The following is a 25,156-nucleotide window of genomic DNA, read 5'->3' as shown; positions in this document are numbered from 1 at the left end:
AAGCAGTGAATTTTTTCTTACATCACAATAGTGAAGTGGGGGTGGGGGGTTCATACAAGACATTTTGTACTGAGTTTAAAGATGTACAAATGATGATGTGTCCTCTCCTTTGGAGTCATAATGATAACACAGAGAAATAATACACATGTTTTTAGAATCAGTGGGAATAAACCATTGTCCCCAGTGTCCTTTGAAAATCAATATCCCCACGAATGTTGCCACAGATGTTTGAAAAACCATCATCATTGTTTTTTACACTATAAAACTTACCCGGCAGTATTTCTCTGCATGTACGTGAGTTCACTGCAACTAATAACTAATTCATAATATTCATAAAAGAGAATTAAATGTTATGTGGTTCAGCATTTCTGTGAGTGTACAGTATCAATGGTGCCTGCTCATTATAGTCATTTAGCCAGTGTGAAAACCACACAGTTGCTTGAAATAAAGCTTTCCGAAACACATCATGTCATTCTGATATGGAAGAAAGAATACAGCAAATTTCCTCTTTGTCTGACTTGTTTATCTGCGTCCTTTTTTTTTCCTTTTTACAAAGTAATGAAAGCGCATTCATGTAGAAATAGCCGAGGCGAAGGACATGACGCAAGCTTATTGTGCCTCGTGCTGTGCGGCCTCGACAGGTGAGTGTTTGAAAGCCTCTGTCTGAATACGAGTCGGCTGGAGTACAAGAGCTGGGTCGGAGCACGCCGCCCTGCTTCGGGGGGTCTCTCTTTCACACTCGTTCTGATGAGCTGTGATGGTAAGAGAGGAGGAGGAGAGATACTCAAATACGACAACAAGCAGGCAGAACAGACTTTCAGACAGAGAGTATGAGAAGAGGAGGCCTGGGCGCCGTTAAGATTTTGAGATGCCGAACACAATTATGTTTGAGCTTGCTCCTACGATAATCAGCATAAAATATTCCCCTTTCAAAAGAGACTTGAAATAGTTGGATGATGATGGGCAGGGGATGAAATGTTCCTTTTTCAGATGACGTAAGGGTTTTACTCTTTAGAAACACTAGGGGGAGTGGGACACACACTCACTGGACCATCCTCACACACAGTCTGTGCAAGAACACACACACACAAACACATCCTGCCAATATCCCGCCAAGCGCTCTGCACGTACATACTCCTCGTGTCCCACCAGCAGAGCTAATATGAAGTCCAAGCTCACACATCCGATAACACAGGAGGCAGTGCGAAGTCCTCTAGATAACTTATCTATCTTAACTTCATCTCCCAACTGTGGCAGTCTCCCCCCGCCTCCCAGTATATTTAAATAGGGTTTGTGCAGTTTGAAAAAAAAAAGGGAAAAAGAAATCACGTCAGTTCAATTTGAGATGCATTGAGATCTCAGGCAGAACAGCCTCGGCCAAGGAGGACGAAGGCAGGGGTAAAGATTGTGGAAACATTGACATTTACGAGAGCAAACAGAGGCCAGGTGAAGGCGTTAGAGAAGGACATATTTCCTTCAGACCTGTGTGTGTGTGTGTGTGTGTGCGTGTGTATGTGTGTGTGCCTGATCACAAATGCATCAGTGCACGGCTGGGTCCGTCTGTCTGGCGGTATTTGCCCGTGTTATTGCTCCTGGCCGAGTGAGCGTTGCTGCCTCTGTACCAGGCTGACTGATGGTGAGTGGGTCTGGGTCACAGCACTCTGGCAGTCTGATGAATCTCGCTCTCTGTTGTACAGTCTGGCAGGAAGTACACTAGAAATGTACGTGCACTTTCCTGGACATAACAATTCCGACATGATGATGTACTGAAATGCCAAAAATGGGACCCCCGCACGCTCTCTTTTCAGTGTTACTTATTGTCGTCTGTCAGTAAATTATGGACAAAACATCTATACGTGTGCTGTTATATAAGTCATATACACTAAACACATTTATCTCCTTAATTTTAGCTCTTCCAGACTCATTGGATTTCTTTAAAGCTGTCTCCACTCTCTTTACTTACTTAGAGTAAGATAAGCATTGCTAACTGGTTAGCTTAACTCCACTTAGCATAAAAACTGGGGAGAAGAAAAATACAGCCACATACAGCTCATACAGTCTGAATGCAACTAAATAAGTCTATGGTTTTATCACTTTTACTATACACTCACCAATCACTTTATTAAGTACCTCATTACCTCCATTAAGTTCAACATTCAACTGTTCTTTAGCATAGATAGCTAAACAGCCAATCTCATGGCAGCAACTCAACGGATGTAAACATGTAGACATCTGAACTAAGCATCAGAATGGGGAAGACGGGTGATTTAGGTGAGTTGAATGTGTCATGGTTAGGGATGGGGTTCTGACATAAACGGTAGTAACCAGACCGAAAAGCAGTGCACATTTCGGTGCTTTATTTCGGTGCTTTTTTTTCCTAAGCTCTCATACACTTTAGATTCTAGCCAATCATTTTACGTTTCCGAGGATAGTAGGCGGGTCCAGGTACGTACGTTCTTTTAGAGCAGAGCTACAGATTAAAAATGCCCAAAGCAAAGCGGTCAAAGTCTGGCTGTACTTCACAGCAAAATATGCAAACTCAGCAGCCTGCAACAACTGCTTTAAGGTGATGCTGTGATACTGTCAAAGAAGGTAACACCTCGAATCCGATGAAACACCTGGCGACGCATAGCGTTTTTTTTTTTAAAAGTCGAGAAATGCACCGTATTTGATAGCTTGCTGCGAGACCTCACACCGAGCACATCTACTGCGGGTGTGGTGCCTGTTATCGGACCCGGAGTTTGCAACATCCCGCAAAAACCCGAAGAGTACAGTCCTGGCCCCAACCCCATCCAGTGTAGCAGAAATGATGACGGATGATGATGGCAGCAGCAGCAGCCGTTCTTCTCTGCGTGAGTAGCTTAATGCTGTTCGTGTGTAATTTACGTTGAGTAGGCTAACCACGTTATTACATTAATGCATGTAAGGTAAACTAGCAAACATCACCATAGCTACATGCTGCTGTCTTCTTGTTTGATGGCAGATACTCCCTTCACCCTGGCCAAAAAGGCTAAAATGACCAAAGAAAAAGTGGAAAACAGTTAAACATGAGAGGTTTTTGGACAAAGTTTGTTTTTTCCATTGATTAAGCACTGCTTCCAGCCAAGAGTGATGCCATATATGTCCCATAGCTGCAGAAAAGGCTAACATTGTTATCTTTTTACAAAAAAAAAAAAACAGCTGAACATGAGAGGTTTTTTGACAAAGTGTGTGTTCTCCATTCTTTAAGCACCGGTTCGATTACTGTTTAAGCACCGGCACCGTTTCAAAAGTACCGGTTTGGCACTGGTATCGGATAAAACCTAAACGATACCCATCCCTAGTCATGGTCTGAGTATTTCAGAAACTGCTGATCCACTGAGATTTCCCAACACAACCATCTCTAGAGGTTTCGGAGAATAGTCCTAAAATGAGACACACCAACCACTACGTTGTTGATGTCAGAGCTCAGAGAGGAATGGCTTTTAGCTGATAGGAGGCAACATCAAATAAAAACTCATTACAATCAAGATATGCAGAAGAGCATCCCTGAATGCACAAGATGTAGCAGAATTAGCAGTAGAAGTAGCAGAAGACCACACCCGGTGTCCCTCTTGTTAGCTAAAAACAGGAAACTGAGGGCACAGTCAACAGAGGATCACCAATATTGGACAACAGGAGACTGGAGAAACGTTGCCTAATGTGATGAGTCTTAATTTTTGCTATGACATTCGGATTGGGTATGATCACAGTATGGGATAAACAACATGAAAGCATGCATCCACCCTGCCTTGTACCAAACATTCAAGTTTCTGGTGGTGGTGTAATGGTGTAGGGGATATTTTCTTGGCACACTTTCAGCACCTTATTACTGTTTAAACACAGCAGCCTACCTGAGGATTGTTGTCCATCCCGTTATCACCACAGCGTACAGGTCTTCTGTTGGCTGCTTCCATCAGTGCCGTGTCACAAAGTTCAAACATCTGGTTTCTTGAACATGCCCTCCACAGTAAGCAGATCTCAGTGCAGCAGCTTTGGCATGTGGTGGAAAAGGAAATTCACATCATGGACAAATCTGCACTGCATGGACAAACGTCTAACACAGAAATAATCTGTAACAGGTTCCTCTGTATACCAGTGTTAAATTACTTCATTATTCCAGAAGTCTTGTTTCCTTTAAACAAGTGACAAAATGTACTTATAAAGAAAGAAGAAATAGAAAAATTTTATGTGACGGTAATAATATCTTAAAGAAGACAGAATAAAGCCTAGCACTACGCTAGAAGCAAAGAAAATTGGTCTTTATTGTACAAATTGTTCAAATGAGCGGATTTGTATTAGAGACAGGTGCAAATTTTCGCACCTCGGTGGTTAAATTTTCACTTGCTTAAAAAAAAAGAGCCATTTGTGACTGAATGAAATAATAAAAGTACTTGATAATAAGCTTATTGCTCATTCTGGCATTTTCATGTTTTTACTAAATTTGGGAAGTGATGATCGTTTGTTTGTACATTGCCGGCGTCTCAGTCGTCACTGCTTTAATATTAATGTTGAGTCTTGAGGAAAATGATCTCATTGCTACATTGGTTACCTTTTCCTACTTGGGTTCTTTGCTGGTCCGTGTTTAAAAGCGAGCCACAGTCAGGGCTGTGCAGTCGATGTGTGTTTGCTCTCTTAGTTGTTAAAAATGGTCTCCTTGCTTCTAGAAAAAATCCTTTCATTTGGGATCTTAAGAGGTTACACTAAACATGAGTAGGATTGTTTTCTTTACACATTGCTTCACAGGTTTTCTTTTCCCTTGACCATTGCTGGGCGGTCTCGCTGAGTCTGCTAGGGTTGTTAGATTTTATTTTATGGCTAACCTCGGGGACCTTCAACATTTATTCTCCTCCAGGGGGAGAAGTCTGTTGCTGACTCCTGACCACACAGAGGAGAATGGGTGCAGAGAGTACAGGCAGGTTACCGCAGGTGAAGGGAAAACAAGGCGCACCGCTCATGACTGTACTTTGCTCTTTGACCAATTTCAGGCCTGAAAGGAAAACAGAAATCATGATCACTCCACATATTTTCTGGGGGAGGTTTTGTTTGTTTTTTGGGTAATTTACAGTTTTTCTTCTTAATATTTCTGTTCTGTTGGTGAAACATATGCCTGAGGGCTTCTGAGTCAATATTTAGCATCTTTAGGATCCTTTGCTGTGCTGGTTATAGGAGTCATTTCCCCAAAATGTTCTGCTTTCCCAAACACTTAATCACATCTCTGTTTAACATACAAGACTTGCTGATGTCTGTTATTCCTACATGCAACATTGCTTTTAACACTTAGTGATTTTGGCTGTTCCTTTATTACTCATGCGGATGGATGTTTTGATTGGGCATTTTTACGACACATGCCCTTCCTGACCAGAGACCAGAGAACACGTTCCTGTAATCTGAATACTTTTTTCAAGTAACAAGTAAGGGATTACTGTTGCAAAAAGTAATTAGATTACTGTTCCTTTCCTGTAAGCACGCTGCGTTACTGCGTTACTAAACCGTGATTTTGTTTGTGAGAGTGTCTCATGACAATGACGTACAACCGCGCTCCACATTATCCATTGTTGATCTACAACAGACATGTGTAGATCAACAACGGATAATATGGAGCGTGGCGTGGGGGAGAGTATGACCATGCAGCATTTAAAGCGTGGAAGTACTTACATTACTTTAAGTTTCAGTCCGTAAAAAGTGACATAAACATTAGCATCCACTGTACACTCTGCGTGGGAAGAAAACTTCTTTCTACAGCGAAAAATTAAATCTGATTACTTTATGAAAATGTGTGTGACTTCACCGTCCACTAGGGGGCTCCATATTGTGACTTTTACTTGAACAGGTGGCCCCATAGAAGAGCGGTTTATATGTCACAGGATGGAAGTAATTTCAACGTTTTATTCTGTGCATTTTATAGTTTGGTTTTACGGTTTTGCTGCTTTTATATTTTTTGAGAAGTTGTTACTTTCTATTCCTACTTTCTTATTAAGGTAACTATAAGCTTTTGTGAACATCGAGCTCGAATGGCTGATTCTACTTGCTTCCAGTCTTTATGCTTAGCTCACCTGTAGTTCGATCTTCACAGATCATGGACCTGAGCTGTTGAGCGTCACATTTTTCCAAAAACCTGCTCATTCTGTTTCTCCTTTGCTGTTTATCTGCAGCGTCCTTGGCCCTGCCTTGACGTTCAGAGTCGGTCCGAACCCCAAGAACGTCACCACTGCAGATCTAGTTCAAGTTGCAGGTAAGAGCAGCGGTCCGTATTTCCTCACATGTCGCCCTCACGCAATCATCCCATTGACAACCTTCAATGCGATTCATCTAATTTTTACCAGCCGGACCACTCTGTTACAGTCTGGGCTCCAGTAAATGAGAGCACAGATTAGTTTCTCCTGATACAGTAGATAGGCTGGTGTTCATCTTGTTCGGACAAACCCCCGTCCCTAAGAAGATTATCAACACCGGGCGATGACAGATGACCATCAGTTACAGAGATGATGAGCTCAGCGTGCACACCTGCTATTTCTGCAAACGCACACACACGCACACACATATATAGTACGCAGCACAGTTTATTTGGTGGCAGGTTGAAACAGGTTTGCAACGGCCAATCAGACGGAGTGTACACTTGTGTGTGAGTGTGCCTGCATGTATGCACTTGTTTGATGTAGACTGATGGAGAGCTGTCACCCACAGAAAGGAGGTTGTCAGTATGCGCTGCCTCCACTCTCCTGTTCGATGTCTGCACTCCGATTAGCCTGGCGTTGGTGTTAGTGCGTGCAGCAAGTGCGCCTATGTGTTGGATGTGTGTCGATGTCCTTGCTTTGGTCGGAAATGACTTTGAGAAGCACAGCAATACTCCCAACAGTCAATATCATCCAATATCACCCCACTGGAATCAACATGGTGGTGTTGTTATTGGCAGAAATGTGTTGCTGCTCCAGTTTTTCTGCGCGGCGACATTTTTTTGGCACCAACTCGTTTCCCATTAGGGAAGCGCTGGATGATGGCTGATGATACAGATTTACCACAAGAAAGCCTGAGCTGGGGGCTGAGCTTCGGTTCAGCGGGTTTAAGGGTGCGTTTTCGCACGCGCGCGTGTTTGCCGGATTACGGTGTGTGTCTATCTTTATCCCGCGCCGTCATCCCACTTTTGCAATGTTTGTTTAACAAAACGATCAAATGAACAAATATCGCGGGCGTTGTATGCACGAGGTATTATTTTTAAACTGTATCGTTTTTGGGGTTTTTTTATTCTGTCTTAACGTTTTGTTTTTCTTCTTCATCTCCTCCCTCCCCTCCTCGCTTGTGTGACTGACTTTGATGAGGTAGCGTGTGGCGAGAGCTAATGACAGGCGTGAGCAGGGCTGAAATGTCAGACCAAATGTTAAGTCAACATGATCATGAGCCTGACCCATGTTGATGAATTATGAATACAGCCCACCTGAATAGCAATTTGTAAAAGTGAACAGACGGAGCTTATCAAGCTACTTCCCCTTGGATGCATTGTTCTTTTATCCCAGTAGACCGAAGAGTTTCAGCTCTGAAATGTATAAAATGTATAGAAATGGCACTTAGAGATAGCTGACTGGTTGGATCCTCTCTCCGTGTGTCCCCCCGCTGACCTTAGATTAAATCCTACCAGAGCTTTATTCCCTGCGCCCCCTCCTACCTTGTTGCCCACCCTCTGTTTCCACCACAGTGTGAAGTGGAGTGGACTTCCCACTCGCCTCCCGATATTAAAAGCAATCTGAAGTGCATGCACAAACTGTCGCTTTGTAGCTGTTTCCCAGCTCCAAATGAGCATGCGTGACACCGAATTCAATGCAGTGCAGCAAAGGCGTGGTGATTTCAAAGCGGTTACCAGGTTGTGGAGCAACAGCATGGTTAAAGTGCAGTCTAAAAATCAAACTGACACCCACATGCAGTGGCCACCTGGGTAATCCTGGCTGACCTTTGCCTTATGTGTGACTGTGCATAAATGACGTGGCCTCCTAATGAACTCATCGAAACCCCTGCTGTACTCTGTGCCCAACCTGCCGCTGAGAGCCTCCACATCCAGCCTGATGGCAGTCGTGAAACTACAAAACCCAAGAACGATGGTGAGAATGTAACAAAATCATCTTTCTTTGAAGCAGATCAATAACCATTAAACAGGTCTAATTAGTCATTTGCCACCAACATGAGAGAAAACAGAGATGCCCGTAAACACAAGTCAATTTTCCTCAATAAATTTGCTGCAAGCGATGATTGCAGGAGACTCTTTCAAATGCACCAGTAACAAGAAGATTTTCACTTTAAAATGATAGAAAAAGAAGCAAATCTTTACAACTGAGGAGCGAATAAACATAAATGTTCAGGATCGCTCTCGGTAAATGACTTCAGTGGCAATCAGAATCGTTTTTCTTCAATTTCACTGTTGACTAAATGACGGCTTTCATGCACTGCTTTTGATATTTTGCATGAAGAGAAGCTGTTGCCATCTAATTTTCCCGTCGACTAACATCTGATGGTGTCAGCACTACTTGTGTTGTAGACTGGTTTTGAGGGCTTCCACTAACAATTACTATATTTCCATTATTGATTATTCGGTATAGAGTTTGGTCCCAAAAGGAAGAAGTTAAAATGTGACTGAAATGCTCCGAGAGTGGAGAGCAATAAAGAAATTAGAGTAATGAAACAAACTGAAAAAGATGCAAATACTCACATTTCAGGCGCTTGAATAAGCGTTGAGAGTGTTTGCTTTGAAAATGACTTGCGATTAATCTTCCTGTGGACTAAAATATTGTTTTAATGCTGTTCAGAATAATGTTTGCTTACTGTTGGGGCTGCAACAAGTTATCATTTTCACTGACAATAAATCTTTTCCTTATTATTTTAGATTAACAAGTAAATTGTTTACTGTCCTGTGTGGCTAAATAAAAATGGTAAAACGACTCCAATTTAGCAAGTTCTCAGTCAGGTTTGTTATACGTTAAACCGAGTACCTTTACTGTACTCGGCAGTGTCTGAAAGAGGTTAATATGGCTCTGCTACATTCTGCTGTCCATCTATCTGCCCATCAGTTCTATTTGATGTGTTCAATGCTCCATTGAAAAGAATAGACAAAGAGACTCGGTTGAAAGGCATGGACAGTATAGAGGAGATTTGATAACTCATTGAAAAGCATCTTTTAGGCAGCAGGTTCTTAGCGGCTGTGTGGTGAAAGGCCTGCTGGGAGGTCTGACTGTATTAGTGGAGGTAGAGGCTCTTGTGTTCTGCTCAACTGGAAAACCGCAGGACAAAGGCCCGCACTGCCTAATCCCTGCTCGGCTGCAAAACAAAAGAGAAAGCTGCTGCTTTATCAAAACTACAAGGCATTCTGTGTGTCCGTGTTAGCATGTGCGTGTGGACGTGTGCGTGCTGGTGTGTGTGATTTTGTTCTTTTTTCTCTCTCTCTCTCTTTTTTTGCAGCTGTGTTCATACTGTGCCAAGAAAATGATTTATTCAATATTTGATGAAGTGGCAGCCAAGCTGTTAAAACCAGTGTTGAGATGTGTTGTTTAGAACTCCACTTTCTTTCTTTTTTTTTTGCCTTCTTGCTTCCTCTCAGTGATTTCTAAACATGTAAATCACCTTCAGTCAGTGGGAAATAGATCTGTCAGAACTGCTTTTGCTCACCGAAAAGCGACGTTTTGTAGCTGGTGATGGATTTGATCCACTTACATGTTTGCGCTCTTCACGGTGAGGAGGTGGATTTATGTGTAGGAAGGGTGTTTTATAAAGCGTCTATAATTATGACTTATTTTATATATATTTTTAAATTGATAAAGATGAGATACGATGCATTTTTGCAACACAGTTATCATACCTACACGTTAAAGTATTTTATTGATTAGCTGGGATGAAAACTGATGCTGGATGACACGGCAACTGTCTGCCTGCGGGGATCGAGGATGTCCAGGCCAAACACCGGGGTGTGTGACTGTGTGTTGAGAGGGGCTGTAGGTGGTGGGTGGGGAGCAGGGTGAGGACACTCCTATTGTCTTGGCTGTCACGGTTGGGCGACCCCGGAGCCCCTCGGAGGCCTCAAAGGCCCCAGAGGCCAGGCCGAAGCAATGAGTCCACAGGCCCCCAGGCCGTGAGAACCCCAGCCTTGGTCAATGAGCACTGAGAGTCTGGGGACCCCGGGAGCAACTTGCTGGGCCATCTGGAGCAGAGAGCAGAGACCCTGACACACGGCTGTCACCCGAGGCAGACACGCAGAGATGTGGACATAGACAAAGTCTGCCCCCGTGTTTCTGCCTCCGCTTCTGTCTATCTGACACGCACACTCTTTCACTCACATGTAAGTGACAGCAGAATGGAGATTGCTGAGTCAAACGGAAGATGACGGTGAGAAAACTCCTGAGGATTTTACCAGGAGGAAAACTGAATTGCTATCCACCTAAAAATCCTTCCCAAAATAAAGTGATTGCCCCTTGATGGGGCAGAAAAGTTGAAAAACAGTAAGTAGACTTGCTTTTTTAATATGAAGACAGGTTCTAAGCAGACTATTGTCATGTATGCTGGTATGATAAACCATTAAACCGCCAACATTATGATCAGTCTTCCCAATGAAAGGCCAGCGGTCTCTGTTTTTGGTCTCTACCATCTCCTGAGGAAAACATCAGAACTCTTCAGGGGCCTAATTCTCAACTTTGTTCACAAGCAAAAAACTGCCAGAGGCAAGCAGATAGTATACAGTCGTTTTAAGTTGCTATTTTTTACTGAATACAGCTGCCTTCTGCAGATGAAAACGATTCTCTAGGAGCCCAACAGCTAAAGAAAGAGTGCAATCTCACTGTGAAGAGCCATAAAAAAACAGGAAGAGCTGCAGATTCAGCTCATAATTCCCCCGTAGGCGACATTATGAGCGGCCCCTTCTATATTTTCCTAAATGGTTATTTGTAAAAAAAAATGGCATCAGATGTTTTCTGTGTGGAGCAGAAAACATTCAGATTAATACGTGAAACAAACAGAATGTGGCATAATTTCATCACTGTTTTCCACTGTTTGAGATTCGCCTGATGTGTTTTCACTTACGCCATCTCATTGCGCTTCCTTCTTCTGCAAGACTTTAATGACATCCTACTGGAAAAAAGGCGCCCAGCTGTTTATTCTGTATGCACCCAACTCTATTTTTCACTAAAAAAGGCTAAAGAGCAGCGACGTACACTAGTTTGGATTTTTATTTTTCACTTTTCTGTCTTCATTTGGATGGAAATCTGAGCCATTTGCCTTAAAAGAAAGAGATTTTTTACACGATATGAAATGAACCACACTGACTGGTGTTTTTTCTAAAACCATAAGAGAGCCAGCCTAAATTTAACCGGGTTTCTTTTCCATCTCACTCCACTTGTCTGTCTTCCTGTCTGATTCTGTCTGTCTTTTCTCTTTCCTTTTTTTCTTCTCTCCGCTCTGCTTGTAGGCACACACACACACAAACACACACTCTTCTGCACACACACCCTTGCAGACAACTCTGAAGTGAAAACATAGTAGCTGTGGCTGCATAATAGTGCTAGCTACCGTTCGAGTGGTGAGTGGTAGTCTTTTCCAGCTGAGCAGATTAGCATAGATCTCCCACGCAGACAGAGTTGACCTTCACTCTGGCAAACACTTGTCAAAATGCCAGCGATAATTACCTGCTCTCTTCGCAAACAGCACAATGGTTTATCCACCTGCATCTCAGGCGTGCAGGACGGCTCCGTAGTGCTACAGCCGCCTGTTTTTTTTGGTGTTTTTTTCGGTCACACGCCACCAGCAAAGGTAACATAAGCCGCAGGGATTCCAGAGCGACACGTTTGTGTATCTGGTTTCTGCTTGATATTGTAATATTTACCATTCAGAAGTCAGCAAGCCGCCAGAGGCTAAAGAAATAAGTGTGAATTTAATTTTCCGAACGTTTCCTCCACTTTGGTGTGCTCATGTCCAGGCACATACAGCTGGAATGAAATTAGTTTTGTCAGCATGGGTTTCCACTATCAAGAAACACGTCAAGAAAAGCTGTTTTTTTGGGTTTTTTGCTTGGTGGCATCCATGTCGGATGCCTGATTGTCTGTGTGTTCATGCCTTAACATCTGTATCAATGAGCGTAGAGGTCAGAAAACAACCCGATCCCTCTCTTCCCCCACCCACCCTACCCCCTTCTTCCTCTTTCCCTCCCTCCTTCCTTCCCTCCCTCCCTGGGCGCTCTCTTCTCTCCTCCTCATCACTGGCTGCCCTCTCTGGTTGAGTGCTTGAATGTGCTCAGTTCGGTGATCAAAGTCTTCCTCAGTCTCTTCTCCTGCATTGCCCCTGGCTCTGTGCATGCGTGTGTGAGAAAATGTGTGTGTGTCATTCAGCTACGAGCCCAGCACTCAGTCGTCTAAACCGTCACTCTCACTATCTTCTTTCAGTCTCAGTAGTACCTTTCCAGGCTCCCTTGCATCATCTCCCTGTCTGCTAGAGGGCACACACACACACACATGCGCGTGTACAAACATAAATCCACAGTGATGCTCATTCGATATGACATATCTCACTTTTCTGTCTTAACGTTTATGCATTGTTGATCTCAGAAACGGCCGCTGTCTGTTACACTAGGTAAACCGAAATTTATTCACTCCACACAGCGCTCGTGTGCGCGCGCGCCTGTGTGCCTGCTAGCTGCAGGGCGCTAGATAACCAGAGTTGTGTTACTCACTGTAAGCTGCTAAATATTTTCGCTTTGTTTTAGTGGAAACTTTCTTTCTCTACGAGGGTGTTATATGTCTTTTTAATTCCAAGGTCATGACGCTTCTTCCTCTTTTTTTTTCTTTTTCTGCCGCTTCAACTGCCTCCAGTAAAAAAAAAAAAAGAAAAAAAAAAGCACTCAAATTGTCAAAGACAGCTATTACAAATGCTTTTTCAGAGCATTTTGGTGTCTATAAATCGGTTTAAAAAATCTAGTTTTTATCCACGTCCCTGGCCTGAAGAGCGAACTTTCATCATCGCTGACTTTTGTGTTCATCTCATACAAAAAAAGGTGTCAGGTACAACATTTGCTACTGCGTCGAAGAGCCGAGAGTGTTCCAGCCCACGAATCGGGCCGAGTCTTACACTTGCCTTTATCCTGTTTATCCTTGCCAGTCGTTCGCCTGTCCTTTCTCCATGCTCTCCTCCTCTTACTTATTCTTCTCTCCTTTGCATTATCCCTGCACCTTTAGCGTAAGGTCAGGGCTGCGCTGCTCCCGTAAACACATTTACTGTGTCAACATTGCTGTTGCGAAGCAGCTGAAGACAGTAACAGGTGCCTGTCAACAGCCGGCCTGATCTCCAGTGCATTAAAGGATCTTTGCTGTAGACGAGGATTAGTGTCGCCTGGCATTGTTTGTTTGCTAATTCCATCTCCAAGGTATTTGTGGTAAATAGGCATGAATAATTGAAAGCGATTTCTAGTGGACCAAACGAAGCTATCAGCGAATGGAGGGAGATTAATGAGTAGGGGGTGAAACGCAACGCAAATTGGAGCGACGGAGCAACCTTTCTCAGACACCCGCAGAGACCCTGAGTTCGTAAACAAAAATTGAATATGCATTGTTTCGGTGGTGGGAAGCAAAGCTTTGAATCGGGAAACGGACATGGATCAAGAAGGATGTACAGCGATACGTTTGAATGTGAAGTGTGTCAGGGCATGACGCTGAGGCATTAAGGTGCCGCCTCTCTGCAAATCATCAGCTTTTAGCATTTTTAGACTGAATCGACGTATCTTCTGTCTTAACGTATAGTATGAATGGATAACAATCTCATGGATCTAAACCCTTTAATTTGTATTTGGAGAAAAAATATCCATCCACATAAATCCATTTAAACCAGACAAAAACAGATTTTGTCTTCCTGCTTTTTAGTCTTTTAAATGCTCTGATGCAGCAATATAAGCTGCTTCATATGTGACAAAAGAAGACAAATTGGTTGCTTTAGTCTCTTTGGTAGAGTTTGGTAGTGAAAAAAGTGAACATGGTTGCACTGGTTCCCAAAACATCTGATGTGGTGTGCACAAACTGGATGAGGTGCCAATGGTTTGTCTTGGTCACCGTTGGCCTACTGGGTAGAAATGAAGTAAATCAATCCAAAACACTGGAAGATGGATGGGGAGCTGGAGAGTAACTAACCGAAAGGAGCTACTTGAGCTGGTTCATACAGTCCCATCTGGGAGGAGACCCTGGAAAGAGGGACATCAGGGCTTCTCAGCTTGCACCGCTTCCCGTGAGACCTGGACTTGAACAAGAGGCATGAAATACATAGACTTAAGGGTAATCTAGATGTGTAACGAGTGTATAACTTTAATATAACCAGGATTTTCAGCCAGTTTTCCAAGCAGGATATAACATTGACTTTATTGCTCTGAATCTTTCCACTTCTAGTACCTTCTTTTGTCATCATTGCAGAGAACAGTGGTCAACATAAGGAAATATGAAATATGAGGCAGACCTTAATTAGTCAGAAAAACGTTCCTGATTCTTCACATGAAAAAAAAGTTAAAACCCACTGCTCTTTCGGGACAATCACAGCATAACGTGGGTGTAAATGTCAGGTTGTCGTTTTTTGGGGAAAGTTACAGGAATGGTTGGAAGCAGCCTCAAAATCCAACATGATTAACGGTGTGTGTGCGAAGCTGGGGGTGGGGCAACTTTCCAAAGTAAGACTGAATGTCCCTTTAAGGACAGTGAACATAGTCAGCCTTGCAGAACTTCTGCCACATCTGTGTTTTGCTCCAGCTTCATGTTCATTTAAACGGATTTGCCGATATCAAACCGTCTCATCTTGATTAATAGGAAACTTACCGCGTTGCAAAATATATTATTAATGCCAAATATGATTCTGGAGATAATAATCCGCCACTTTGTTTCTCTGGAGATTTGCAGTCACATCAGGTGTACAGACACGGCTAATGAATATGGCGTTTTATTTGTGTATTAGCTTGTTCCAGTTTGCAGGTTATTGCTATTAAGTGACACCAAATTTTATAATTGATCTCATTTGGATTTCAGCCAGAGTTGATGATGCAATTTTTTTATTTAACCAAGTACTTTTCCGTGATCTAATTTCCAGCTGAGCCACACAGGACGGCTGGCAACAGCACATTTTCTCACACATGGTGGTGAGCATAATAACAGAATGGCTCACTAGCTTCATGTTTTATGAACTGACAAAATGGCTTGTTTTGCCACAAAGTCGTAAAGACGATTAGTCGTCGCAGTCTTCTGTCTAAACAGATTGTGCCAAAGTGAAAGGGACGTAATTGTCAGTGCAGTATCTTTTCCATCAGTGTTGTTCACAAACGCCAGAGTTTTCCCACTACTCTATAATCTACACAGGCAGTCTGGCCATATAGATGGTGGGTACATGTTTGGTGCTGTGGGTTTAAGCACCATGTTGAGCAGAAAATCCAGCCTCCTCTTCAGTCCTGCCATCAGCAACACTTTTATTCTCCCTTTGGTTCATCTCGACCTCTCCACCCCCATCTCTATATTCCCTCATCCCTTCATCTTCCGTGTCTGCCCGCAGTAAATGCTACTCCACAAGAGAGTCCGTGTGCCGACGGCCCTAATGTCAAGAGCAGCGGGTACTCGTGCATTGTGTTTGTTGTATGCACAGCAGTCTGTATACTCGATGGATGGCACTTTATGAAGCAGCAGACACAAACAGCTACGGAAATGAGCTTCTTTCCAGCTCCTGCTATGAACCATAATTAAATCAAGTATTTTCGTTTTTTAATCACTCCCATCATGCAGTTGTGAATGTTTTACTGAGGGAAAAGTTTAGTTGTAGCATTTACATTATGTTTTTATTTTATTTGTTTGTGGGGGTGGGGGGATTCTTTTTAAGGCACAAGGGCAAATCTCACCACCTGCAGTTCAGAGCTGGTGTTTGTGAGAGGCAGCCAATCAAAGGAAAGTTAGCTTATGCTACAGTCACACAGGGAAAACAGTGGCTGGAGACTGTGACACAGCCCAATTGGTGCAACCATGTGCGATGAACTTGTGACCTTTGAAGATGAGGACGCTTGCAACCACTTTCAGCCAGTTGCCATCTTCATAGCAACTTTAGTGCATCAAGACGGTGATAAAACAGCAATAAGACATAGTTTGTGGTTGAAAATTTTCCTTAGGGATTAATAAAGTATTCTTATTCTGATTGTGATGAATGGGGTCAAGTTGGCAATTACATTCAATCTGTTTGAGATAATACAGCGATTAACTGTGATAAAGCAGCAAAAACTGCAACTTGTTGTCTGCATACACAGAAATTCACATTAAGTATTTACTTCAAAATCCTGCTAGAACTTTAAAAAATTACCAAAACCGCCAAAAATAGTGGCATAGTTGCTGGAGGGCGGCGATTTAAATACTACATGAAATAGGCAGGGGTCAACCTTGCTTTTATATAGGCGTGTAACCAGAATACAACCAGTTGGCAACTATTTAAGTTGAGTCTCTTATTGCAAAGAGATGTTTCACAGACAAATTGTGCTCATCAGTGCAGACTGACTCAGATTGATTGCAATGTCTTGGCAGTCTGTCTGCATTTATAAATTAGATGGCAACTATTTGCAAACCTTAAGCAATCTGTCTGAGAGTGATTTCAGTCAGTATGAGTCAGACCGCAAATTGTGAGGTGGTAAGTTGCCTCTCAGCAGGTGAACAGGTGTAATCGCCTTGTGTTTAAAGGTGGTCCTTCAAACACTCTCAACCTCTGGGCAGTTGGTCATCACAACTGCTTTCAGTCGGTGTCTGACAACAAATAAAATTCAATGCAATTGCTGGCCAACCACCCATTTTTCCTACTTACAGAGAGAAGGTCACCTTATTCTTCCCTTAGTGTGACTGAACAATTACAGGAGAAGAATTAAAACAGCTTGGTTCACACAGTGAATAAACTGAGGCCCCGCAATAAGGTCCAGCATAAAATAAATAAGGAATATTTTTGATCTGCAAATTAAGCAAAACAAGTAAAAAAAAATATGAACATTCAGTCTGGTTTAAGTAAACTGGATTTAAACTCGGTCGTTGAGCAAATTGAAAGCAAGCTTTTCTTCTATATCAACAAAATAAAGAAGCTAAAGAATATTTTACAAATGATGTTTTTACTCTTTGTAACTGTTAAGTGGTTTCTGCTTCTTCAGGAAATTTCCAGAAGTGTTTGATGTATGCTGCCATCCCGTGCTTTAAAAAACTTCTCATCATCATCAGACTTATTTGTAATATCCAAAAATTAAAATAGCAAAAATTGGTTCATTCAGTGGCTTTACATGTCATGCTGCTAATAGACTAATAATTTCTATCAATAGACTATGTATATTGCATTAAGAATGTTACCTTCTTTCTTTCTTTACTTGTTTCCTTCCTGCTTCTGCTCTGTCTAAAGACGGCGAGCCTTAAAAAAGGGAAACATGACTATACTGACTAAAGAAACGAACAGGCACAAATCAAAATCTACTAAAGAGGTAATTGGTATTGATTATTTTGTGCTACTCATCTGCAAATAAGCAATGCTTTGTTTAGAAAATAATGGGAAAAAGATCATTTACATTTTTACCGTCAGTCATTCTGACTGATTTCACCGTGCTTGCTTTTCACCCTCACTCCGTGTCCCCTAAATAAGCTCTACGAGATTCAAAACTGCGTCAAGGGTGAGTTGCAAAAATGTTGAATTTGAGTATACTGAAGCAACATAAATCGTCACTGTTGGATGTGGCTGTTAATGGACTAACCAGAAGGTACGTGTGTATCAAAGAGGCGGGAAATGACACTTAAAGTGCTCGAAACTACAAAGAGACGGTACAAAACAAAGGGAGATGGCCATACGTATGCTGTACAATGTCGCCTTTCCAGGTGTGTGTTCACCTGTGTTTGTGCGCGCTTGTCTCTTTCGGCCTACACAGTATATCACTGTCTGAGCTCATGAGCATGTGTTTATATGTATGTGTGTGTGTGTGTGTGTGTGTGTTTTCTCCCTTAATGGTACATCCGCTCTAAATTGGCCCCTGAATGCAGTGTGCTCTGCCTGTGGTTTTGTGAGCTACAAGTGTAGAGAAACAAAGAGAGCCAGGGAGCTTCAAAGCGGGTGGGTGACATTTCGGGCTTTCCATCTTCAAAGCACTATTTGCTTTTGTAGTTCCTCTTTGAGTATAATTTTTTTTCTAAAGGATTACAGCTGTCTGAAAACATAGAGTAGTATTTGAGGGCCATTTCATAACATTTTCAATAGAGGGTGCACAATGAGCTGTCTGTTTTTGTATTATTATTTTTTAAATATGTCTGTGCCACTATTATTTGCTGTTATGCATAATTTAAAGCAACTTTTTATGCAGCATATACTATATCACTGTGTCAGTCCTTATTGGCAGCTATTGGCAGTGAATTGATCATTGACCCATTGAGCTCCCTTGGTGAGTGTCTCCAGATGGGGGAGACATGAAATCCACCCTGTCCCCTCATTTTCATTCACCTCTCTTTCTCTTCTCTCTTTCTTCCACCCACCTCATCCAAGTGCCTCTCTATAATTCATGTCCAGGTGCAGCACCAGCTTTCTTTGGCAGGGGGCTTGAAAGGGAAAAAAAAGACAGATGTTCAATTTTCACTTCCTTTGTGCATCTCTTTATATGTGTTTGTGTGTCCACGGGCCACTTTTGCCCCCTTTTACCTGTAATGCAGATTGCGAGGTCCCTGCAGTTCAGCAGCAGCAGTAATTAAAGCTAGTCACGGGCATGACTAACCATCGGGTGCAGCTTCGTGTTGATGTGCGTGTTTCGGTTTGCATATGGTCAGAGTGAAGTGTTTGTAGTTGCTGTTGAGTGCAGCATTTTAAATAGGAAACAAGACAGAAAGCTTTACCCTGGAATAAAAAAAGAAATCTGCAAATAATGAACCATAATGAAGCATTCTAGTGTTGTTGTTTTTTTCTGGGGATGCTGGTTGCAAAGAGCCAGATATTTCAGTCCTGCAGTCATCATGAGACGCGTGAGAAGCATGAATGCCAAGACTTGCCCATGGCACAGCTGTATTTACATGCAGCTTCTGTACAGCTTGTCATACAAAACACATGAGCCCCCCACTGACAGCAGAGTTGTGGGAGCGACTGAACTCTGCAGGTGGATATCTATATTGCAAAATGACAAGTACTGTGTAGTGAAAGTTTTGCAGCTGGAAAGATTCTGGACCTGGGCTAAGATAATGACATGATGCACGGTGATGATAGAAAATCATTTACTTTGGTTCCAATTCTAAAAGCTGAGTGCAATTGATGCTACTTGATGCTAACGCTCCTGATTATTGTGTATACAAGACCTTAGTGCAGTGGTTCTTAACCTGGGTTCGATCGAACCCTAGGGGTTCGGTGAGTCGGTCTCAGGGGTTCGGCAGAGCCTCCGCCATGACATGCATGGCTCATTTTGTGCACCAGTAAAAAACATATCTATGTCTTGAATTTGAAAATTTTTTATTTTTCACTAAAGAGGGGTTCAGTGAATGCGCATATGAAGCTGGTGGGGTTCGGTACCTCCAACAAGGTTAAGAACCACTGCCTTAGTGCAAGATTAGTGCTCTGGACGGGTTGTCAGTCTATCCCAGAGCTAACACAGAACAAGACAAAACAACCATTCACAACTGCGGCCAATTTAAAATCACCAGACCCCAATATGTAGCAGCTAGTTTTAGTGTCATGGATGTATGTGAAAATTATTTACATAATGTTGAACTGCATCAGACTTTATTAACTAATAATTAGTTTCTCATATGCCGTTTAATCCAAAATTAGTAAGGTAAAAAATAAATAAATAAGTATTCAGTAATGCCAGCACTTCAGAGTGTATCGCACATTCTTCTAATTACATTCAGTGATTACATTTTACGCATGATATGTCATAGGTAAGCTGTAGTTAAGACGAGGCAGCGGAAGCACTTCAGGCTGGGCTTTAATGAAGGACGCACTGGCCTCAAAGTCTGTAGGGTGAAATCAAAGGCAAAGAAGGAATTATTTTATCAATATCAGGTGGAAAATTATTGTTAGAGATTCTCAATGTGCCCCCTGCTAGTCTGAACTGGATAAGAGGTTAAGAAGATTTTTTGTGGAGGTTTTTCTGCATTATTCTAACAGCACTTACACTGGATTTCTATGAATAAATAAGGAGGTGTTGTAGAGGAGATGTTAACATGTCAAGACTAACTGACAGGGAAACCATTAGCAGAGGTTGTCGTGTTAACAACCTATGTTTTCACACTACCATAAGCTTTACTAGAATCTCTGCCAACAGGAAACTTACCACAGGCTTTCAAGGTGGCTGTGATTTAATCACAGCTTTAAAAGTTTTCACTTGAGTTATTTTAGTTTAGACAAATATCCAGTCTTCCTCTTATTGCAAAAATTCTTGAAAGGTTAGTTGTCAAACACCTAACTGTCTATTTGCAGAGGAATGGTCTACTTGAGGAGTTTCAGTCAGTATACAGAGTTCATCATACCACAGAAACAGCACCAGTGAAGGTAACAAATGATCTTCTTATTGCCTGGCTGTGGACTCATTTTTGTGTTTGTCCTGTTAGACCTCAGTGCAGCAGTCATTACAGTTGATCACAATATTTTATTACAGAGATTAAAATACACTGTTGGTATAAAAGGTGTTGCACTCCAAATTCATCCATGCAAATGTCTTTCTCTTCTTCACACGTGAAAGTTAGTCGTGGAGTTCCACAGGGTTCTGTGCTGGGACCAATATTAGTTACATTATACATACTTCCCTTGGGCAATATTACTATAAAATCACTGGCAACATTTTGATTTTTATGCAGATGATACCCAGCTTGAATCAGGCAAAAACTGAAGCTATTATATTTGGTCCTAAAAATCTTAGAAACATGGTGGTGCAGACATGTGTACATCAACAATGGATAATATGGAGCGCGGGAGAGAGTACGACCATGCAGTGTTTAAAGCTTGGAAATACTGACATTACTTTGAGTATGATTCCATAAAAAGTGACAAAAACATCATCCACTGTACTAAAAAATTAAACTTCAAATCTGAGCAAGCACCTAGCAACTGCCACAGGATTGTGAAATTCACAGAGAAACCCCCGGATCCCCCCACTGACATGGCCTCTACGGCACTGGGCAAACCTCCACAGGCCCCACTCCTGCTAAACAGGTGAAAATAGATTTAAGAGCGACAGAACTTATTTATTTTTTACTGTGTTTTACTTGCATCTATTTGAAAGAGTAAGTGTATTATTTTATTTTATATGCTGGAATATGCAGAAAATAGGTTTAAATGTTAAACAAATTTCTTCCAGTCAAAGACTATTGCTTATAATTTAGTTTTTGCTTGATGCAATGTGCATAAAGTTAAAAGATTAAAACTATTTTTAAAAAGAGACTTTTCCATTTGATTCAACTTTATATGATGGGTTATGTAGAAAAAATAGAATTGGGCTGAGAGGTCTATTTCTTTATCACGTATTCTGGTTGTGTATCATGTTTTTAAAAAGTAACTAAGCAATAAAGTAACTAACTACTTCTTTAAGTAAGTAATCAATAAATTAACGAGATTACTTTCTTGGAGACGTAATCAGTAATTAGTTACTAATCACTATTTTCAAGTAACTTGACCAACACTGCGTCTGACTCTTGTAATTCATTAATATCAGGCTGTTCTGAAAGTTCCCTTCATTTAACCCAAAACGATGCAGCGAGACTACTCTCAGGGACAAGGAAGAGAGACCATATTTCTCCTAGGTTAGTCTCTTTATTGGCTCCTCGTTAAATCCAGACTTAAATTTGAAATTATTTTCCTCACTTAAGAAGTCTTGAATAATCAGGAACCGTCACATCTGAAAGATCTCATAGTACCATATTTTCCTGAAAGGACTTTGCTCTCAAACTGCGGGCTTAATTGTGGTTCTAACAGTAGCATGGGAGGCAGAGGCTTCAGCAGCTTCAGACCTTTCTCCTATGACCCCAGACCCAGACCCCAGTTTGGATTCAGAAGATAGATACCCTCCCCTTTCACATCACAATTTAAATGAAAAATGGAATGACCCACTGTGAATAAAATAGATGTTGTTGGTATTAACATATCAAATACATAAAATTATTAATATTTCTTTTACATTATGAGTATTAAAAATTAGCTTCTTTACTGTATCTTCTGTGTACATCTCTTCTAGCTATCTGGCTGTGTAGCCATGGCTATTTCTGTGTGCGTCTGGGTTGGGAATGTATTTCAAAATAGGTTGTCGCTAATCCCCTGTGAAAATAAGCATTCCTCTAGCGTGCACCCATTTGAAAAAGACAGAATATATACGCAATATAGAAGAAAGAAGGAATAGACAATGAATTATGGATAAGTTTTAAGAGGGATATTGCTCCCTGGCCTCCTCACTGTTTTTCATTTTTTCCTCCCCCCAGCCGTCTTTCTCTTTTCCTCTGTGTCCTCTGCCTCCTCTTAAATCGATACGGGCTCACTGTCATGGGTCAGTGGCCTGTACGCATCAGGCTGGACTGTTACAGAGGAGCACAGTGTCTCCCACAGCTCTCTTTGGAGGCGATAACTCGTTCCTATCTCAAACCTCTCTTTAAGGCACACCCGCTTTCAATTGAACTCCAATATCCTCCCCAGATTGACTTGGGATGACACAAAGGAAAGGAATATATAGATGTGTGATCAGCATTTCTTCTAGAAGAAATTGGGCATGCCTAAATACCTGCAGCTATACAGTATCTTTGCAATTTGTAATGACATCTTACCAAAAAAGATAATGTAAAATGTTTAATGTTCCAGCTTCTATAAAAGGTTTATTTCAATTGAAATCCTTTCTTTGAAGTTTAATATCATAAAGATGTAGTGTTTGAGTAGCCAGTTGCTGATTTTTATCAGTTAAAACAGCTTGCTAGCAAATGTCGCAAAACTCTGCTAGTTAAGCTAATGCTAGCCTCATGTGTGACTTGTTTGAAAATGAGTATTAAAAATATTGGGCCGCTTAGCTTACATACATGACAGATGTTACTTTTTTGTATCTTCTAAGCAGTTTGTTTTTGCTTAATGCTAGTTTGACGTCACAACAATAATTATGATTGCTAAAGGTAAAACCTCTGATATGACAAGTTTGACCAGTTTTACAGCGGAGATGTTAGTTGTTGATTGACCATTGAAATATCTGTGTTTAATACATCATCCACTGAAACAGCGACCTCTAAGTCAGTCTGCATGGATTCCCATGTTAACGTGTCCTGTTTCACACCAGAAATAAAGAGGGTTACCGGTTCAAAAACCTAGTATTGCTCCTCAGTTTTCCCCTCATATTAGCTGTTCAGGAGCAGATTTTTAAATAGGGATGACTCAGTCATTCGTTAATCCAGAATTAATTCTGCAAAGTTCGGCATATTTAGAGGAATTATCTGCTTTGTATGTTTTGTTTTAAAACACCTTTTTTGCTAATCAGTGTTAGTAACCATTTAATATTACTACTATAATTACACCTTCTGATCAAGCAATCTAACAGTATATAATAACTTCAAAGTCCAACTATGGTCAGGCTAAACTAACAAACTCAAGCCTTCATTCAAAAGCTGTTTTTTATTAATAGTGTAATGTTTTGTTTAGTTTTTAAAGTTTAATAATGGTAAATTCAGAAAGTCCAGAAGTCATGACATCACCGAATGCTCTGTTTCTTCTTTGAGATGCTCTGCTAGGTCTACTGCAGCCACCATCAGTTGCTGCTTGTTTGTGGGTATCTCAGCGTTTAGGCTACGTTCACACTGCAGGTCTTAATGCTCAATTCCGATTTTTTGATCAAATCTGATTTTTTTGTCTGCTTGTTCACACTACAAATAAAATGCGACAGCAAATGTGCTCTAGTGTGAACGCTCAAAGCGGCCCGCATGTGCAAAAGAAGACGTCACACACAACGCGCTCTGTTTAGACCCAGACCAACCAGTACTGTTTGACTGATGGCCCTTAATATAAAGACTTGTTTCGGACTTTACGTTTCCCAATTTTGCTTTAAGTTATAAAGTTATTTTGTTATTTACATATGGCCTAATAATTATCCTTATTGTTTTTTTAGAGTTGCAGATTTCTGTCAGAATCTGCAGATTATACAGTACAAATAAAATGTTTACGTTTCTCCAACGTTGTCTTCCCAACAGTTTCACTGACATCTACACTGGATGGCCAGGAAGCGTTTGCGATGTCTTCTCCGGAGCTGATAATTGGCATCTGTCTTGTGTCAGTGACGTAAAAGATGGATTTAATGCGACATGACCATTCAAACAGCAGTCGCTTTCTAAAACATCAGATATGTATCGGATTCAGTACCACATAAGGAAGTGAGGTCAGATTTGAAAATATCGGATTTGTGCCGTTCACACTGTCACACCATGATCGGATATGGGTCGCATAGGGTCAAAAAAGTCGGATTTGATGCGCTTTCGCCTGCAGTGTGAGCCTTAGTTCTGTAAGCATTAAATGAAAAGCTGCTCTATGACCATCACATTGCTTTGCCTTCAGAAACATTATCTGCACTGTGAAGCACTGTCTGATCAGTTTTGCAGCGTTTGGCTGAATCTGAGCAGAGAGTATAGCCCTGTCACACACAAGCCCATGCCATAACATCGCCCCCGCCATGTTTGATAGATAATGGGGTGTGCTTCAGATCACGAGCTCTTTCTCTCCTTCTCCATACCTTTCTCATCCCATCGTTCTGGTCCAAGTTAATCTTGCTTTCATCTGTCCAAAGAGTTTTTCTCCAGAAGCGTGCAGAGTCTTTTAGACACTTTCTTTCAAATTCTAATCTGGCCTTCTTGTTCTCGAGTGTAAACAGTTTGCATTTTGCTGTAAACCCCCTGTATCCGTTTTTATGAAGGCACCGCTTGATTGTAGACCTTGACAATGATACGCTTATATCCTTCAGAGTATCCTTGACTTGATTAGAATGCAAATTTAACATTTTGAATCAACTTCAGATGTTATGTCTTCATTTTGAGCTTCTGAAAATAAGGGACTATGTAGAAAACAGGTTATAAAACAGGTAAAACTACCAAAGTATGACAAATTATGACTCAGACTGTATTAGCTCTACATTAGCTGGAAATGCTAATACCTGCAGCTCACA

General features: G+C 41.5%; 1 protein-coding gene across 2 annotated transcripts in view; it reads left to right on the top strand.

Moving 5' to 3' along the window:
• ptprn2 (protein tyrosine phosphatase receptor type N2) overlaps positions 1–25,156 on the top strand; it is a 148,569-nt gene that overhangs the window by 47,485 nt on the left and 75,928 nt on the right. For both annotated transcript variants that reach the window (XM_035909648.2, XM_006795053.3), the window contains exon 10: positions 6,174–6,253. In XM_035909648.2, the coding sequence (XP_035765541.2) occupies positions 6,174–6,253 (80 nt within the window). The remainder of the gene's footprint in view (positions 1–6,173; positions 6,254–25,156) is intronic.

The sequence above is a fragment of the Neolamprologus brichardi genome, chromosome 9, assembly GCF_056152115.1.
Source record: "Neolamprologus brichardi isolate AB-2024 chromosome 9, ASM5615211v1, whole genome shotgun sequence".
NCBI classification, from domain to species: Eukaryota; Metazoa; Chordata; class Actinopteri; order Cichliformes; family Cichlidae; genus Neolamprologus; species Neolamprologus brichardi.
The sequence above is the reverse complement of the archived record's forward strand: the minus strand, read 5'-3'. Positions and strand labels throughout refer to the sequence as shown.